The sequence below is a fragment of the Anarhichas minor genome, unplaced genomic scaffold (assembly GCF_050575085.1).
Source record: "Anarhichas minor isolate MPS153535 unplaced genomic scaffold, ASM5057508v1 ptg000042l, whole genome shotgun sequence".
Classification (NCBI taxonomy): Eukaryota; Metazoa; Chordata; class Actinopteri; order Perciformes; family Anarhichadidae; genus Anarhichas; species Anarhichas minor.
Window position 1 is genome coordinate 6,959,293 of NW_027466488.1, and position 20,471 is coordinate 6,979,763.

Consider the following 20,471-nt stretch of genomic DNA (forward strand, 5'->3'; position numbering starts at 1 on the left):
AGACAGTTAAAGATGGAGAGAAAAAATGTAACTATGAGGTTAAAAATCTTAATTTTCTGTAAGTGATTTGTCGACATGATTGCACTGCACACTGTCACAACTACCACAGAAACTCATCTTATAGAAGTTTACTATTATCTTTTACTAATTCTGAAGCGTTTCTCTCCGTCTCTAACACACAATACGTGCAATACATGTAGCTATGTTCGTGCTTGTGTGTGGTAAGCATGGTCCTTAATGACATCATTAGAGCTAATGAGAGTTCCTACCCTTTGTCCCTGTGTGTGTGCGCCTCTGTTTGTGTATGTGTGTATGCGCGTGCCTGTTTCATGCTGACTTAGGAACACACAAACACCACATGACCCCAGTTGATAAATGGAAAATGGCTCAATCCCCAACTCCTGATGTGACAATGAGTTTGGGAGAGGGAGAGGGAGAGGGAGAAAGAGAAAGAGAAAGAGAGAGAGAGAAATTCTATCTACCAATATTGCTAGAAGATGACCTGCTTTTGAAACACTTCTAGTAGACATTTAATCCACAGAGAAAATGTAAAGGACATATGGCACAACTCTACACATGAAAAATAACATAGAATGTGTCAAACAGCTACTGTATTAAGAACAAATGACGTTTTAAAAAGTGATTTATGATGTGCCTCACATATCATATACAGTATGTCTAAGAAAAAACATAAATAAAACAGCATAAAAACAGAGAGGATTTCACAAACTTCGACATTCATTTGCTATAGTGTGTAGAGACATAAACACAGAGACACAAACAGTTGTACACACCACACACATTCTCTCACATACCTGTATCAACAGGCCGGGTGTGGGTTCATCTGCACACACGTGTCGTTGAGGGTCATAGCCAATCCCATTGCAGCACTCCTCCTCCTGATGTATGACCTTTGACCCACAGCACTGCAGTGTCACTGTGGCATTGCCAGCAGGGTGCATGATGGGATATCCGTCATTACTCACACAGCACAGAGAGGTTGAAGAGTTTATATACTCCTGACCACAGCAGACAAAACCTAAGGATAAGAAAACATGCATCACGCTATTGTTCTGATCGTACTGTAGCAGGAAATGATCTTTTATGGAACACCTTCCACTTCTCATTTACAGACTACACAAGACGAGTGTGTCTTTTAATTCTCTAATTAATCAGTTTTAAGTTCTGGATATTTAAATTAGCTACAAATGTATTACACAGATTTATATAATTTACATGCTGTGGTTATATTTCTACATTCAACAGTGAAAGCACCGTTTTGTGTCTCACTTTGATTGTTTTCATCATCACCTCTTCTTGTCATCCTCTGCTTCGCCATACTCAAGCAAGGAATCCTCAAATACTACTCATCCTATTAATATTTCCTCCTCCTCCACCTCTCCTCCTACGTCAATCCCTTCCCTTCGCCTCCTCTTGTTTTATGTTCCTCTTCTCTCCATACTGTAAAAAGATCCAGGCCATGCAGTATTGTCTCTCCTCTACACTTCCCAAACTCTCGTTTCGTCTTCTCCTCAACCTCTATTTTCCCGTCTGCACAGAAACAGTATTTACGCTGCTCTAAATATTAGTGTGCATCTTCTCTTATCGACTCTTATCCTCCCTTTCCTCTTCTCCTCCCCTGTACGCCTCTTTTCCTCTCCTGTATTCATCTCTTCGTACAGCAGTAATATTCAGGCTATGCTGTCGAAAGTGTGCAGGGGGAGAGGAAGTGTGTTTTTCTGAGAGCTGCCATCTCTGACAGTGATAGGTGATGTCTTTCTGCTACCACTTCACCTTCAGCAGCAAGGTGACATTTAAAATACATGCTATCACTCCATTTCCCTGTAAATGTTTTGCAGCTGAATATCAAATTTCAAGCCATGTTTCTCCACATTCTCCAGCGCTTCATATTTCAAATTCAAATGATTTGAGTCACTTTGAATGATTGACAAATTTAAACTGTTTAAGTGTCTGTACATTTTAAGTCGAAAGAATTGTTCTTGGTGGAGAAAATATCATTTTCCTCTACAGAAACGCAAGAAGTTATACATTATTCTCGTTAGAAAAGCTGCTAATGAAGTCTATAGGCATATAAAGTCCTTCTTATTGAGTAACTAAGGTTAGTTATGTTATGTTTTAGTACTATACTGACTACATGAACTTATTTCCACCTTCACACAATTGTGATACCCCAAAATAAACATGAGGGTGACACAAAACTGGCAGCAGCTCTTAAAGAGGAGCTACAAACCAAAAAAACAAATGCATATCATACTATGGCAACGGCGTCGTATGTACATGCTGCGGCCGGTAACTCCCATGAATTTCGCCACAGTTTTGTCTTAATTTGTTGTCCTCTCGTGTTAATTACTGAAGCACTTAAGGCATATGGCAACAGTTATCCTGTTCTACACATGACATCTATTGCACTTCTGTCCATCCTGGGAGAGGGATCCCTCCTCTGTTGCTCTCCCTAAGGTTTCGTCCTCTTTTCTCCCCGTTAAAGGTTTTTTTTGGGGGAGTTTTTCCTGTTCCGATGCGAGGGTTCTGGGACAGAGGATGTCAAATGTGTACATATTGTAAAGCCCTCTGAGAAAAATTTGCAATTTGTGATTTTGGGCTATACAAAAATAAATTGAATTGAACATGACCGAATACACTCATCAACATCGAAGAAGGGATTCATTCGTGGGGAGTGCACCTTGAGGCGATCCCCGCTTACGCCATTGAAAGCAGGGTCGACCGCCCCAGGAGGAGAGGCAAGATGGAAGCTGAGCTAACCCAGCTAGGACCTGAGGCGATTCCACCACCCAGTCTGCTCCTGGCTTATGTCCGGTGGCAGTACAATTTGCCTAAACCACGTTGGTGACTGTTATGCCCACATTTTTACAGAGACCTGGCTCCATTGTGGCATACCGGATCAAGCTGCACTTGAAGGGCGGACCGCGGGACAGAACCAGACATGAATATCACACTTTTTTTAATATGGGACCTGGTGCCTTCTCTCCAGTGGCGCTCCCAATAACACAAGTTGAGCCAATCCGGTTACTTTGGCGTATTAGCTTAGTTGAGGGGGAGGATTGTCAAGCTTTGGCCATACAATGGATTAGGACTATAATATTGTCCTGCTATGATACTGAGTCAGCAAAGTAACCCCCCACTGTGAGAATGCATTGAAAATACAAATGAGCATGGCATGGCACGACACAGCTCAACTAAAATATCATAACCGGGCTGATGGAAAAAGGACAAATTGTATTTTAATGAGAGTCCAATTGAAAAAAAAGCTTCTCATTTTGAATCAGACTGAAATGTTATAAGAACCCCTCGGTCTCCCGTGATTATTTAGTTTATTTATAAATAATCTAACTTTCATGAGGTATTTAGCAAATTCATCCTAACAGCCGATGACATACTGATCTGTGGCACTATCTACCCCCAGCTGTGTTGCCCATTTTATTTGACAGCAGACATTAAACACTAAGTCATTGCATTGTACCATGGCCTCGCCCTTTAATGGGGCTGCAGCTAGTTGTGGAGTGATAAATAACTTATTGTTTAACAACCCAATCAGCGCTCACTCTTTGCGCACATGAAAAGCTGTTCATTTAGGCAATCATTTCACTTAAAGGCCAGAAGTGGAGGGTGGCACATATTTTCTCCTGTGCTGTTGCAGTGCATTATATCTTCACCGCATCCATCACAGGAAAGAAACATTTGACAGGAAAATGCATGCGTATGTATGTGTGTGATTGTGTGACATAAAGGCAGTCTGACGGCTAGTAACTCACTTAGCAGCGGCAGCTGTTGCAGAGTGGGGGCTTGGTGGCCAATTCCCCCAGCGCCTTACTTCAGCTTCAATGACGCGCAAATAAACAGCTCAACACTTTTCCAAAATAGCTTCCTTCCACTCATCCCTCGTCCTCTCGGCATCTTCACCTCTACTCCTCCCTCCCATCCGGACGCCAGGCCCTCTGTGGCTCACAATTTTTACTTATTTGTCTCACTTCCATTTACTCCCAAGCAGTCAGACTGTCTTTCCATGTATCGTTCGACATGGCTCTGTTCAAAAACACTACATATCTTGATTCTCCCTTTCGCTTCTTCTGACTCTAGGAAATGGCAACTTTATCACCTGTGACCTGAAGTTCAAGAGTTATCTCCTGCCGCTTCTCCACACCAATCTGTTCTTTCTCTGATCATTCTTTTTTAGCCGCATCCCTTACTTCCACCTATATCTCCCAATCTTCACAACGGTCTTTGTCTTCCCACTGTAGTCCATGTTCTACCTTCTTTTACTTCGTCCCTTTTCTATCCCCAATGTTTTAATTTAACTATTTTTCCCATCATACTATTAATCCGCCCTTCTTTCTGTTCCAACATTTCTACTTGTTCCTCTTTCCCCCTATTTTCTTCCCATCATCTTTACATCTTCTTCATTTCCTCCTCCTCCTCCTCCTCTTCCTCTTCTTTCCCCTCCACTATTGCTCTCTCTATCTCTGCCTCCATTCAGTTTATAGGTCTACATTAGCTTGTTTACTGCTCTGCAGCTAAACTTCACTACTGAATTATCACCCATTCAGCAGAAATCCAATCCCTGTCTTTGTAAGCATTATCTGTTTGGGTTTGTGTGACATGCTTGTACATTTGTGTTACCGTTTTGAAACACACACCTACTATTTTCTCTTCCTCTCTGTAAGCTGTGTGCGTTTGTGCATGCATATGCATGTGAGTGTATGCGTTGATAACATTCCATCACACACCTCTTGTTTTCTCTCTTGCATTGCAGAATGCTTCAGCCCTAATCTTCAGATTTACGTTGGATTTGCATACATTCGTTAATAGCATCGGGAGCGCCGCGTCAACACAAGGTGCTTAGACAACGAGAATTATTATTAGGGTTTCAGTCATTCCACTTAATGATAAGTCAATATTTAGCCCTGCCAATGAACTACTGATAAAAATGTGTGTTGTGGATTAGAGTTATCCGAGCTCTCTAGGAGACCAAAACCCCTCCACAACTTTAAACAAACCAAACACTTTTAAATACCTGCATATATTACAAGGGGTTTGGCACAAAGTGCAAAGCAAGTGCACACATACTCAGTCTGTGTTCATGCATACAAGCACACACACAGTCACATTGAAGAAGCTTTCATACATCTGGACACTCATACACATTAAGGATCAAGCACATAAAAGCGTTATTTAAGAGCAAGCTTATCGCAGATATACAAAACATATTGGTATCGGGCATATATGCCGGTCAATAAGTTACAAATAATTGCAGACAAGACACGCTAAAGACATGTTTGAAAATGTGTTTTTGATTTGAATTCAATCTGTTGACATGAATATTGGTTGGAGAAAGCTTTACTGTATCTTGTATCTGATAAACAGAAACAAAAAAGTACCTGCAAAATACACATTTATATATGTATTCATACATACAAATGAATGAGTCATCTGTGACAGGCTATTTCAGCGATCAAAGATTCTGAATTGTCATGCTACAGGCTTGTAGAGTACACACTGTAATACACTTTTCATTTAATGTATTATAGTTCAGAATATCATTTTCAAAAATGTAAATGTATGGGGGTATATTTCCATACACTATATATTGAATGTCAGCTCCACTATTTATGCATTTTTGTTGAGTTATTGTTTATAGTTGATAAACATTTGAAATCCTGCTCAATATCTTGGTGGTCACAATTGTTTGTGATGCATCTGTTAAAAACAACTACATCAGTTCTCATGAAACTCTCAATAAAGTATCAGCCTCAAATATCCAGTGTTGGTTGGGCTCTACACAAACATGCACACACACACTCTCTGCATGAGGGAGGGTTTGTGTGTTGAGTGTGTGTGTGTGTATGTGCGCGCACTTTGTGCTCCAAAGGGGCCAGACTATATGCCATGTCGAGAGATGAAATCGCAGTAGATTGACTTTCTCACACAGTGCACAGTGTTCCCATGTGGACACACACATGTGGATGTTAGGGCAGCAAGCACACACACACACATATATATAATCAAAGACACGCACACACACACACATATATAATCAAAGACACGCACACACACACATATATAATCAAAGACACGCACACGCACACACTCTTTTCCCAGCTGACTGGTTGTCCTCTTGTCTTTCTGACGTCTTTTTTTTTATTCATCTCAACAGCATTACCAGCTGGGCATGTGTGTGTGTGACATTGTGTGTGTGTGCATCTTTGGCTGTATGAGTCTTGAGTGTTTGTTTCATTGTGTGTATGTGTGTGTTGAGCTTAGGGAAATGCGTTGGTGGCAGTTATATTTTCACCACTCTACAGGGATTCACTAAAAACTGAGACACACAGCAAGCAGCTGTTCATGGTGTGTGTTTAAAGTGTCTGTGTGAGAAGGGGGACTGAGATGAAGATAGACATTGTGATAAAGAAATGAACAACTGAAAGAGCTTGACAAATGGATAAAACAGGAAAAAACTATTGAAAGATGTGATATGAGAAATAAAGAACATAACATACTGTATTTTGTAGTCTCCTGTGGATGCACCAAAATCATGTGTTGTGTTTGTATGGTTATCAAGTACATATCATCAGAATCACCTTAATTAGCCAAGTATGTGTGGACATACAAGGAATATGACTTGTTTGTTTTTCATCTCTCTTAAGTACTTATACAGAAATAGAAATAACAGACAAGGACAAGGAAGGTGGACAAATAAAGGTAACGGATAGACAGGACTGTAATGTACAGAAGTAGTAAAAAAGATAGGTGTACATATAAGTTATACAAAAAGCACCAATGACCAACAATAAAATAAGAAATAAAATATCTATACACAAGCCAAGTGTTCTGCAAGTTGTAAGATAGAAGATAGAGAGATATAACCATTTTTGTCAGTTACGGAAACAAACTCTTTTATCAATTCATAAAGATGTAAAATGATTAAATTAATAACATCTTTTAAAGCAGACACACATGGAGACTCCAGAGCAGATGTATTCACCTCACAGGTAATCCCACATGCCTTCCACTTTCCAATGCTTACACATACTGCCTACACCAATTCTTTCCTCAACCCTACCAGAGACATTGTAGGTGACACAACACAAAGACCCATGAACCGCCTCCTTCATGTTATCCATCACTGGCATCAATGTGATCCGAGAGTTGGTGAGTTAGGGGTGTGATAGAGGCCATATGTAGCACCAGGACGTTCAAAGCAAGTGCTGGCCAGCAAGTAGAGGTTCTCTAGTGCGGTGGTTCTCAAATGGGGGTACGTGTACCCCTGGGGGTACATGAGATTTAGAAAAAATATTGAAAATTAGCCTCCATTCAAAAATCCTTGAAAAATAGTTATTTAATAAATATTCAATAAAATATAAGTGTAAGTTCATAAACTGAATTTTGTATTCAGTAGGCTATTCAATTTCATTATCCTAAACAATGCAATCTTCAGTGTTGACAGTAATAAATCAGACACTGATGATCTTTTTTTCAACCAAAAATGAGAAAAGGCTGAGAACCACTGCTCTAGTGGCTACCTGTATGTCCACGCTAATGCTTCCAAGCCGCGGGTGCATCTCCAGAGGAGAAAACTTCCTGCGTTGAACTCAAATACAACTTTTGGCAGAAGATGTGAGGGAACAAATGACGTAAAGAAGTGTCAGACAGCTCAGTCTTTTTGTTGCCGTCAACAAATTGACAGAATTCAAAGAGGAATTTTCACAAAGAACTGAGACACACTCATTTCATTAGTTTGGATAACTTTGTGTACAGCTTTGTTTCAAAACAAAGGCACACAAAAAATTCAAACATTTTGAAATTCAATAATGGGCACCTTTGTCTTATGACCTTAACAGCAGCATGACTCGCCCGTTAGTTGGATAAAGAGTAAAACATCCTGCCACTGTCGTGTAGGGATAACAGTTGAACAAAAGGTTTTAATGATTGTAAAACACAGTTATGCAGAAGTATGTAGCACTATTCCATTGTAACTTCATCCTGTAGTAGTCACTTTAAGCAAAGTAGTAAAAATGTCAAGGTCTCTTTGTGTGGGTGGTCTTGTTCATGTGAGTTCAATACTCTCCCTGCTCATACCTGGAAGTTATGTCTTTTAATATTTTTCAACTTGTACACTTTTGATAAATCCACAATGATTAACTGCAACAGAATCAAAAATAACACAAAGGCAAACACACGCACACACACAGCAGATTGTCCTCATCTCTGTGTTCCTGACAGCCTCTGGTTTTATTCTTGCCAGTCATTAAAGTAAACCTAATAGAAAAGCCATCATCATAAATACATTAACAGAGAGAGAAATGTCTTCCTGTGTTCAGAGAGTACTCGATCTTCTAAAGCAGCCAGACGCTGCTGTTTGGAATGCACTACTGTTGGCCATTTGCTACCCATCATTGATTAGGGGCTTTTGGCAATGATAAACACACACACACACACACACACACACACACACACGCACACACACACACACGCACACACGCACACACACACACGAATCTTTTTGGCAGAGATAAAAAAGAACATGTAAAGGGTGTGTCTCTCTGCATAAAGACACATTGAGATACATATACAGATTCAGACAGCCACATACAGAAAGTGAGGCATGCATGCACCAAGTTGAAGTAATAAACCATGCACACACTTATACACACAAACGCATCCACTCCCACAACTCCGCCAGGCTCTGAGTGAGCTAGCTTAACTACTGGGATAATTTCCCTCCAGCAAATGGTCACTGTGCCCTTGAAAAACATATTTGATTATTACTTTTTCTCCCCCTCCTCTTTTTTTCTTTTAGCATCATCACAGCCATTTTCATCACGCGCTCTGATGATGGCACGGCAAGGCGCGTTAAGATAACACCCCGGCACCGCCAGGCTTTTAACACTTAAACGGTGAAAAGGGATATTCAGATTTGTCCTTGAACGTTTGGATGGGCCTGCTGGGCTGGGACAGAGGGAGGGAATGGGTGAAGGAGTTAAAGAAATGCATACATTTTTTAAGATTCACTTGCTTTACGAAAAAGTGAGGTGGGGAGGGCATTCATGGTAGCAGCCCCAGTGAGAAATGGAGAAGGTGGGGTTGAAGGGCAGATGGAAGAGTTAAAGAACTGTACACTATAAAAAAAAAAACATGTGAAGGGGAAATGATTAGTGGAGCGCACACAGCGAGGCGGGGGACTTTGGGAGAGTCAGGGAGCAACGGGAGGCCAGAGACACCACACACCATCTAATCTCACCTAAATCCTAGCTAAACATCTTACATACAAACTCAGAGAGAGAAGAAACGAGGAGCAAATGAAGAGCTTAAAAGTTGGTCTCGAACCTGCAACACAGGAGGAAAAGCTGCAAGACAACTGAGGCACTCCTGTCCAAAAACAAACAGTATTTAATCTACTTGAAAGTGAAATGAAAGCTGTTTAAACAAAATGGCAGATTTGGAAGGGAAGGATTTAGCATGGAGACTTTGTGTTATTGTATAACAACTAGAGAATGTTGAGGAAAGGATTATAGAGACCATCTCAATAATACCCCAAAGACTGTAACTAGGCAGAGTAGAAGCAAGGTCTGCCATTTAAGAGGGTATATTCCTGCTACTTAACGAGGTAAGTTTGAATAAAGACACAAGAAGGCGGGAATTTATACAAAATGAATGTAGTTCGACTCGTAAAATGGAGGAAAATATATTGACGGTGCACTTATACGCCAAAGTGCAAGTGAGGTGCAAGCCATTACGTGGCAGGTGTAGATTGTACTGATTTAAACTGAAGTCAGATGTGGATGACAGAGTACGATAAATGAAAAACACATTACTGTAGTTGGGGTAAAGTGGACAGGAATGAGGAATCAACTTAGCTCAACCTAAAGAAACATTTAGAAGAGCACAGTCCACGGGCTCAGCTTTGGCTTTGTTTCTCCTTTGGTACAGGTTGTGTGAGCTGACGTTTCTGACCCTCACTCTATTTCACTTGATTCACACTGGTTTCCTGTTAAATAGTCCTGTGCACATGTTTGTGTGTGTATGTGTGAGTGCTTATACAACTGTGTGGTGCATATTTTTGCACGAGTGTAGATGTGGATACAATTCTGTATGTATATACACACATGCTATGTGAGTGTGTGTGGTTGCGTATGAATGTTGTTGCACGTGGATGCTTGTGTGTATATCTACCTGTGCACATGTGCACGCAAGCCGGTACGTGTATCTGTTGCCAGACGGCTGTCTCCTGGCATTGCTGTTCCCCTGCAGTGTGTGTGTATGGTTGTTGACAGTGTGGACGGTAATGTGTGATAGATCGCACTTCAGGGACCCCATAATCACATCAGCCTAACCTAGTCTATCAGCTGGGCACAATGGGATACCCTTCACTCCTCCTTTAATCTGCTCCATCTAGCTCTTCACCACTCTTCTGTTCTCTCCGGGGTTGTTTTTTTCTCTCATTGACTTTCATTCCCTTTCTCTGTTTCCTGTATTTGATGCATATCATACAACTTTTTAATTATTTTATTCTGTCTTTCTTTCATCATCATATATGTTTAATTTTGCATTATTTATTTCGATGTAAATTTGTATAACAATGTTTTCTATTGTGAGTATCAAATTATACTTGAAGTCAATATTTTCCTTTTTTTTCACTACATTTTGTATCAATCTTTAAGATTTAACTTATTTATAATTGATTTAAAATATAATTTAATGCAATCTGTAGTCTTCTCTCGCTTGCATTTTCTTTCATTCTTTCTTTCTTTCTTTCACAAATCTGTCTCTCACTGTATCATTAAAAATACAAAACCCTGGACATGGTGAGAGGCAGCGATGAGAGTGAGTAGTGCCAAGGTTAAGTAGCATATCCTATAATAGGTGTTGCTGTGTGCATGTTTTGTGTGTTAGTGTGAGTGTCTTGAAACAGACGTGTGGGGTCGAGGTTGCATAGCCGGCCCCAGGGCTCCCCGACAGCGCAGTGCACCCGGCAAATGGCCCTTAGCCTTGCTAGTGCCGCTAGCCCTGCGATCCATCATACCATATGTTCTCAATGGGGAAGCTAACGCTAATGACTGATGAGTGGATGGGAAGGGGGCACATAAAGGAAAGGAGGGGGAACAGGAGGAAGAGAAGGTGGTGGAAGGAGCGAGGGGGAGCAAGAGGCTAGAGGAAAAACCAGAGGGAGAGGGAAAAAAGTCGAGGAAAAGTAAGCAAGAAGATGACAAAGAGAGCAGAGGAGATGTGAAATAAATAACAAAAGGAGATGGAGTGGAAGAGGAGGTGGGGAGCATATGCACTCCATGGGAGGGCAACTCAAATGAAGGATGACCATATAGCCTGCTTGGTTGGAAGAGAAAAGAGGATCTAGTGAAGGAGTAGAAAAGGAAACAGAGTAACGGTGTAGAACACTGAAATTACTTGTCAAAACAAATGAACAAACAAAACTCTTAACATGAGATCAATGTTTGAGAATGAAAACTCTAAAAGAGAGTATATTTGACTATTTCATGAAAATATAATAAGGGAGAGTAAGAAATGATAACGGCCATGAAATCAAAAAACAAGTATCGCTTTTCTGATTTCTTGCTTCGTAGGAACTTTTTTGTTAGCATGCACATATTTTAATGTGGGTAGGGATCTTGTGTGTGTGTCAGTGTGTGTCAGTGTGTTTGCGGCTAGGCTAATGGAGTACTATAGGCCTGCCCATATGGGCCATTGTTTATTTGTGATGAATAGAGTCCACGTGTCTGTCTCTGGCACTCAACACTAAGCGAACCCTGCCGAGGGCACCCTGTTGACTCTGTGTGTGTGTTTTTTGTGTATGTGTGGGTGCATGTAATATGTCTATATGCGTGAAAGTGTGTGTGTGTGTGTGTGTAGGAGAGAGAATAAGTGTGTATTTGTCCTGCTGTGTGCTTGGCAGTGCCCTCAACGGTGCCATCCCGAGTGTGTTTCATCATCATCTGCCATGACAAAGATGTCTAATGACACACACATACACGCACACACACACACATGTACGGTCCCATCTGTGCCATGGTATCCGGGTGCTTTGGGACACTGCGGGAGAGGAAGAAAGGGAAACGACCCCACGTTCCTGCACCATGTGTCTACCTCAACCCTTTCTGCTTTTCTCTCTTGTCCTATGATTTCCCCCCGCCCATAAACATTAAGAAGACGTCACCAGGGACTAAACTCTAACAGAATCCTTTTTGGGCCAGAGTAACTGGTTTTCTGAACAAAAGGCCTTTTTGTTGATTGGATTGGAATAAAGGCTTTTCTCAAGACAAAAACAGTTTTCTATCCAGAAAGATCAGCATCCCATCAAACTTCACCCAAATGTGCTTTCATTGTTGGGCAATCTTTTCATTTCCTTTTTTATTCTAACAACAGTGGATTTTCATGTTCAAATCTGTGTTTTCTTCACTCACCTGGGGTATATGTGTGCACTTCACCCCTCTCAGCATCACCGCAGCACACCAGAGTATCATCTGCAATACGGCCTCCACAGCATCGGACCCCATAGCCATCGTGGAGGCTCCCACTACAGCAAAGCTGGCCGCCTTTCATGGAGTAAGGAAACCCCCCACAGCAGCTGTCACCCAGCCCTACTGAGACCCGGCCCTGCTTGTGGTCAGGGCAGCAGTTTTCATCTACAAAGACAAAGACAGATGAAGGAAACACTTGAACGACATGGAAAAGATTAGACTCAAGTCAAGTAGAAAAGAGCAAACCCCATGCAAGTGTAAACATATGAAGTGATTTGACACTCACTGGTTTTGACATGAATATAGTATCCTCCACAGCACTGGTGGTCAGGGAGAGCTGGGAGCAGTTTGCCACTGCAGCAGACCGGATTGGAGTAATTAGTCAAACCCAGGTAACTGCCCTCACAGCAATGATGATGTGGTTTCTTAGTGTACAGCAGCCCACTGCAGCAAACCTGGTTGACATACAATACATTGACATGGATGAGAAAGTATGTAAACTAAATACACACAACCACACAGACTATCTGCCAAAGAGAAGGCCATTAAATCATTACGGGGAATGTTCTTTTAGGGCCAATCTCCCAAAAAAGTGTTGTTTAAAGGCTTTCTTTAATATATCACACCCACATTACCAATACACAATGTTGTTTGTGGCATTTTCTTTCTAAGTACTTAGAAAGCGTCCTACTTAAGCGTCTCTTAAGTAGGTGTGTACGAGCTAAAAATGTTGTCATTGTTTGTACCATTGGGTGCTGTGGGGGTAAATGTATAGCTGGCGGATTGACTGTGCCAACTTGGCTGGCATTCAATGACACATGGATGGAAGTGAACGCAGATGACAAGTTAATCTGTTTAGAGAAATTAATCACTGCGAGGATGACCGTGCATCCCACTTCAATAGCGTGCACTCGGAAGAGGAAATGCGAGAGTATGTATTTGTCTGTGGGTCTCTGTGTTTCTTTTTGTGCTTTTGTGTCTATGTCTGAGGTCTGGTGACTAATATCCTGAGGGAGTACACAGCAACACTGTATTCTCCACTTCAGATCAGCAGCCAAAGCAAACACCCTGGATCCTCTATCTTGTTTTTACACATTGTTATTGTTGTACAGTGATTGATGATTGTGGTTTTAATGATTACTTATGACAAATTCTAGTTAAAAGAGGCTCTTGAATTCAGGTGAAAAAGGGCAGAGGAGAGAGGATTAGAGCAGAAGAAAGATGAAAGACTGAATGTAGCAGAGCAGAGCAGGAGAAATATCAGCCCCCAAAATGCATTTTCTCAATAAATCTATAATCAACATTTGTGTAATTAAATGCTTTTCAAAACAGTATATTATTTATTACATATGTCAACAATACATCATCATTACATGTTGCATGTAGAAGTATGTGTTGTTCCAGGCAATACTTGGGACTTGATAAAAATAAAAAAACAATCAATATTGTATTGTATTAGCCTGTAAATGGTGTTCTTTCCATCAGCCCAGCATGCATGTTAATGCAGAGTTGTCCATGCAAAATGTATATCATGAGTGGTCAATAAACAAATGGATGAAGATTTTCCCATAGCCCCGCCTCATACAGAACAAATAAAATAAGCACCAAACGACCGGAACATAATCACCTGAATGTCAGGATGGAAGCAGGACATCCCACACACACCATGACTGGCGGGACACTGCAGGTACGAACATCTGAACCTTACACCGCCTGACTCTTCTCCCACAGAGAGTGTGACCCCCGTTGACCCAACGGCACATGACCTCAAGGTCCGTCTTAAAACATCATAGCCCAGCATGATCCCACTGGGTCTGCCTGGACGGGACCAGTCCAACCTCACCACTCTAATGGAGAGAGAGAGAAGGAGATGGAGAGTGAGAGCGAGATATGTTCTCCTTCACACTCCTTTCACACTACTGGGAGGCACACAATAACTTTATCATACCCAGACACACACACACACACACACACACACACACACACATGCATTCATGCATGGTTAATGCCTGACAAAGTTGAGTTACAGTGTCAGAGTGTGTGTGTCTTTATACACTTCTCACTATTGATTTTTCTCTTTTTTATCTCCGACATCTTTGGCAGGAGAAAGACCTGTGTAGTGACTCACAGAGTTACAACTTACACAGTCTCCTACACAGGAAATGAGCCACAAATCACCACTTCCTCTGCCACTGCAAGATTTGCAACATTGAGATTTAGGTCAAATGTGGGAAGCAGAGCATTTTAAACGTCATTAAATACAACTGACTGCAAAGAAAATATCAGTTTACTGTCGTATTTCATAAATCTTGATAGCTACTTTAAGGTTATATGATTATATTAAATAGTCAGAAAACTTTGATGCATTAGTGTATCCAAAATTCTTTTACGGTTTATCAATAATTACAACTGAATATTGTATTCAGTATTTCAATCTTGATAGACTGCTGAAGATGAATAGATGCAACAGTCACTGTGTCATAAATATAGTTAACGTCACTTTGCCCACAAAATCTGGTTTTAAAGTACAACTGAAATTACGTGAAAAAAACAATTAAAATAATGTTATTCTTTATTAATATACAGGTTACTAGTGCTGAGTAAAATTACATTTTCGTACAGTCCTGTTAAATCTTGCCAGCATCTTGTGCTGCCTTCAAAAGACAAAATGCCTCCACCATTTACCCTGTTAGTGCCAGCTGTATTGATTCTACCGTGTCAAACATACAAACCAACCTTCTGCGCTGTCGATAAACATTAACAATTACTACACTCAAACCAAAAGCTATAAAGTTTCATGAATCTAGATGGACCACCACATTTTAAAATAGTTATGAACAAATATTTCCATTAAAAAAAGTTAGTAGAAAGTCCATGCAGAAAGTTACAGAATTACTGCAGAGAAAGATTTGCAAAACATCTCTGCATTACCTGGGATTGATCACGTGTGCGTGTGGCGCGGCCAAGTCGGTAGGCAGGTCCTCGACAGTAGTTGTCTGAGTAATATTACTCCGCACACATGCATACACTGTACAGACCTCCACCTGAAAAACACAAACAGCAGAGGTAAAGTGCGTTTCTGTGTCTGCGTTTGGGTGAGCATATCTGATTTTGATGGTGTGCGTACCTGTACGTTGTAGACAGTGAAAGGCAGCAGGTCGCCCAGCAGGTAGGAGCCTGAGCTGTTGTCTACACTGCCATGAAGACGGCCATTAAGGTAGATGTAGTAACCAGTAACTGCCCCATTGGGCCGTAGAGGAGGGAACCAAAGCACACGAACTGTGCTGCTGTTAACCGGAACCACCTCTGGGGCGGAAATCCCGTCTGGCTCTGAGGATAGCACATGCGAGTACAGAAAAACCACAATTGTGTGATTCTTGAGAAGAACAGAATGTTTTACAGCTTGAAGATACGAACATTCGAGATGTGGTCATCTTCAAACATGCAAGTTTAAGTTGTGGTCTGAGACCAACGCTCTCAACATCAGATGTAATCTTTTACACATAGACTATCCATAGACTATAAAGTAAGAACAGCGCTGCAATAGATGGGATTGGTGTTATGATTTTCAGAGACACATTTTCCCACAAATTAATTTGATAACTGCCACACAAACCACACCATTACATCTTTAAAATGGTGCTGCATAAGTGATCATCAGGCCAGGCCTTTTAAAGTCAGGAAACAACGGCTATGTCAAAACTATGTGTTGTGACTATGAGGTTCCCAGGATGCACTGATGATATTCCATAACATGCAACATTCTCAACCTTGGAATACACTTTTAACATATCTCACTCAAGAAGTGTATATACACGAGTCATGTATTAGTGTGTGTGTGAGAAGGAAAGAGATAGACATGGACACACACAGCTTATAGGCATGTGATTGTGTGTACAGCACGACAAAGTGCGTTTGTGCACGTGACTCAGAGAGAAACAGAGAATGTGTGTCGTTGTGTATATAATGCAGGATGACTAAGTCTGTGTGTTAGTGAGGGAGGGAGGGAGACCACCTGTGTGTGTGCAGTACAGTGTTGCAAATGTTATCTAGCAGTAAATGAAATGTAGAGCAGTGGGCTGGGTTTAGGTGGGTGCATTGGCAGCAAATGAATTGGGTTAACTTCACTTACCTGAGTGCATTTTCACTAAGAATAATAGATGGACTTTGCATGGTCAGCTCACTCTCTCACTTTTTCTCTGTCTTAAATGGCAGTCTCTCCCTTCCTATGTTATTATATTCTCTCTGTCTTTCACTGTCCTGTCAATCAAATTCCCTTTGTCCTTGATAACTCCTGAAAACTCCTACGGTGATTCATTTAATATGGCAACCAAGAAGAAGTGAATGACAGCAGAAGATATAGTGGGCAAAGAGTGGAAGACGGAAAACACAGTATCATTGATTGTATAAAATGCTCTTCAAACATCAATGGAGATCAGGTTGTGAATAGAAAAGCGAGAAAGAGAACCAAACAGAAGGAAATAATACGAGACGGTGTGTGAGAGAGGTAATCATACAGACTCCATCTATTATTCTAAGTGAAAATGCACTCAGCTAAGAGAAGTTAACCCAATTCATTTGCTGCCAATGCACTTACCTAAACCCAACCTACTGCTCTACATTTCATTTACTGCAGGATGCAATTATCAACGCAATACTGCACACTGAGCCTCTTTCACACACACGCACACACACACACACACACACACACACACACACACACACACACATTTTTCTTGCCAATTAGTCTTGATGTTAGCATTGCCCTATAGATTGCGGGCCATGTTAGGATGGTTGGTAGGGTTGAGGTGCATTTGGCCTTGGTCTGTGTGTGTATATGTGTGCGTGTGTGCACACTCTTATGGCTGTAAAATAATGAAATTACCTCCAGAGCCCTCTCAGTTAAACGAGCCATGCTTTGCCTTTAGCACCTAATGATTTTCTAATGTTTTTAATGCACTTTTTATTATACTGCTCAGATTAGAGGAAAAGAGAGAGGCCTCTGACATATGATAATACTGAAAATGAACGAGAACTGTGAGGGGGAAAAAGAGAAAGAGAGGTGGTGAGAGAGCGGGATTGAGAAGGTAATCGTGGCAGAAGGAAAACAACAGACGGATTGAACGGCCTCTGACAAATGATTACACAGAGTGATTTGAAAGCCAACTCTTAAATGCTGAGAGACTGGGCTGTGCGTTTGAGAGGAAAATAGTAAGAAAGGTTGTGATGATGGTTAGCTGACACTGCCTGAAAAGGGAAAAAACAGTAGATCTGAGAACTGATTTTTCCATTTAATACTCTCTCTCAAAGTTCCAGATTTTACATCCTGATAAAGAGTCTGGTGTTCGTTCTACAAATATAACAGGTCATGCAGAGATAGCTAAAATTGTGAGAACTCTATTGAAGATGTTTGTCGTGATGAGGTCACTGCATATTTTGGTACAAGTTGCCACTTTTAACATAACATTTAACTTAACTTATTTTAGTTGTTTTTTTTCCGTAGAATTATTATTTTTTGAGAAAGATTATGTGAAGTATTGTAAAGTATGGTAATTATAGCCCGCATAGGACATGGGAACAGCTTTGTTTGCCGTCTTGTTTGACAGGTAGAGCATTGCTTGTGTGTGTGTGGCTGTGTGTGCAGTCTGTGTGCGTTAGTCTGCGTGTGGTGCCAACAAGTATTTTACAACACCTTAAATCTGGCTCATACACACACTTTGTATTGATTTCATGCCTCTCTACATGATGTGTTTAACATCTCCTGAGAAGTACAGAGTTGGAGAGAAATGCACATTAACACAGACCCCTGTCTAGGATGTATTGAATTTATATAGTGTGCATGACACACTCATATCTACTTACAGTATTGTGCACAATAACACCCTCACACATATCCGAAGTAAGAAGGCAAATTTTGACCTAATTTCTAAGATCAATTGTTGTTCAAATATCACACAATTATACACATACCTCCATCCTCTGTGGTGACGTTAACCTTTGCCTTAGTTGTATTATGTGCTCCGTTGGACACCTGTACTGACAATAGATATGTGGTGCTGGGCCAAAGGTCACTTATCACTGTAGACATGATCTCAGGGGGGAAAGCCAAGATTTGACTTAACCGGGAAGACATTATTGTCAGAAAGTAAGATTCCACCTCTCCCTGTAGGTCTTGCAAAGCTGAGGAAGACATGAAGAGAGAGGGAGACGAGTGAGGGAGCTATGTAAAAAAAAAAAAAAGTCACGTTTCACTTTTTGATAATTTACATGTCACAGAACAATTTCCGTAGAATATACAACCATGAAATAACTTTTGCTGGGCCGACTGTGTGTGTGTTTGTGTGAGAGAAGGTAATCTTACAGGGTTGGGTCCAGGTGACATGTACAGCAGTGTGATTGACAGCGTGGGCAGACAGAGACGGAGGGTGGTGGGGAACCCCCGCCATGGTCACCGCGGTAACAATCTCTCCTGAGGAGTAGCCCACGTCATTATGTACCACTAACTGGTAATGGTAACGGGTGAATCTGTTGAGAGACAGTATTGGTGATATTAATAAGGGGACTACATTAGGCACGTTTCCATCAACTTGTTTGGAGCAAATAAACTCAGCCACAGCGTATTTGTGCTAGAGGTTAGTGCATTTTCTCAGGATGTTTCATTGAATTTTTCTGTTTCCATACAGCTTTTCAAATGGAATACTTCAAAATGAAAATAAAAAAATATATGTGAATGGAAACACGGCTAATAGGTTTTTAATTTCCTTGTGGTGACTTCAACTAAACAAACACAAATTACTCTCTCATAAAGTACTCTCTAGGACATCAACAAAAACAATCCTGCAAAGTGCTGACAAGTTTAGAAGTTTGTCAGCTTACTACTTGAATGAAGCACAGTAGACACAAACCCAAAAAGAGTACACTCAGAGCCGTTTAGCAAGCATAGAGGGAAAAAAAAAATTTGCTTCCACCAAGTGTCAAACTGAGATTAGGGGACTCTGTGTGAAAAACAATTTAATTCTTTGGGATATTTGCTTAATGTATCTTTGAGCGGTATTAAAAGATCGGCATCAGCGGCAGCTCGCCGATCGGCTCTGCACACACGGTTTGCTGCAGCGCCGGCGTTTGCTCTAGAGCTCATTTCAGTAATCTCACCTGCTTAGGCCTTTATCTTGGTAGAACAATTTGGTGCCGGAGTAAACATGGAGCCAGCGATGGAGATCTTCAGAGGGGGGAAGGGACATGGCTGTTACTGTGGGGACCGTGGCGATGGCCAGGGGCTGGTGGGTTTTACGTCTGAGCAACTTGTATCTGAAGGGGAAATTTGAATAAAAGAAAACACACACACACACGATTGGATGTTTAGGAATGCATTAACACCCAACACATGTTCACAAATGCACCATTATGAGCACACAGACGCACAGTGCCCACACGGCAATACACACATGAATGCAAACGGACACACACACACACACACACACACACACACACACACACACACACACACACACACACACACACACACACACACACACACACACACACACACACACACACACACACACACACACACACACACACACACACACACACACACACACACACACACAGTGCATCCGACTCTTCTCCTTATCACTCATTTCCTCCACTTCTGCTGTTTTTCATCATCTCTATTCTTTTGCGTTTACTGTATCTCACCCCTCCCTCCCAACGCCCCTTGTTTTTTTTCTGCAGGGTTTGTGTTTTCCTCTCCCCACAGTGATGCTAATTTCTGCTGTAATCAGAAGAGAAGGGCTTAATGCCGCCTTTTAACAAACCCACTTAGACAAACACACAGAGCTGAGCGGAGCAGAACAGAGAGACAGGCTCATGCATTTTAATCGCCTGCCAGGAAAATGGACCTTTATTTTAGGCCTAATCACCGACAGCGTAAAACAGGACAGAACAACACGGAGCAGAATGTGC

The 20,471-nt window shown here is 41.3% G+C and overlaps 1 protein-coding gene across 1 annotated transcript in view; it reads right to left on the bottom strand.

Moving 5' to 3' along the window:
* The window catches only part of ush2a (Usher syndrome 2A (autosomal recessive, mild)), a 193,846-nt gene that overhangs the window by 53,882 nt on the left and 119,493 nt on the right, over positions 1-20,471 (bottom strand). Inside the window, exons 54-62 of the mRNA XM_076110215.1 lie at positions 19,659-19,814; positions 18,868-19,031; positions 18,477-18,686; positions 15,634-15,836; positions 15,438-15,550; positions 14,134-14,353; positions 12,793-12,961; positions 12,450-12,671; positions 816-1,039 (exon numbers count right to left, since the gene is read on the bottom strand). Of these exons, the coding sequence (XP_075966330.1) occupies positions 816-1,039; positions 12,450-12,671; positions 12,793-12,961; positions 14,134-14,353; positions 15,438-15,550; positions 15,634-15,836; positions 18,477-18,686; positions 18,868-19,031; positions 19,659-19,814 (1,681 nt within the window). The remainder of the gene's footprint in view (positions 1-815; positions 1,040-12,449; positions 12,672-12,792; positions 12,962-14,133; positions 14,354-15,437; positions 15,551-15,633; positions 15,837-18,476; positions 18,687-18,867; positions 19,032-19,658; positions 19,815-20,471) is intronic.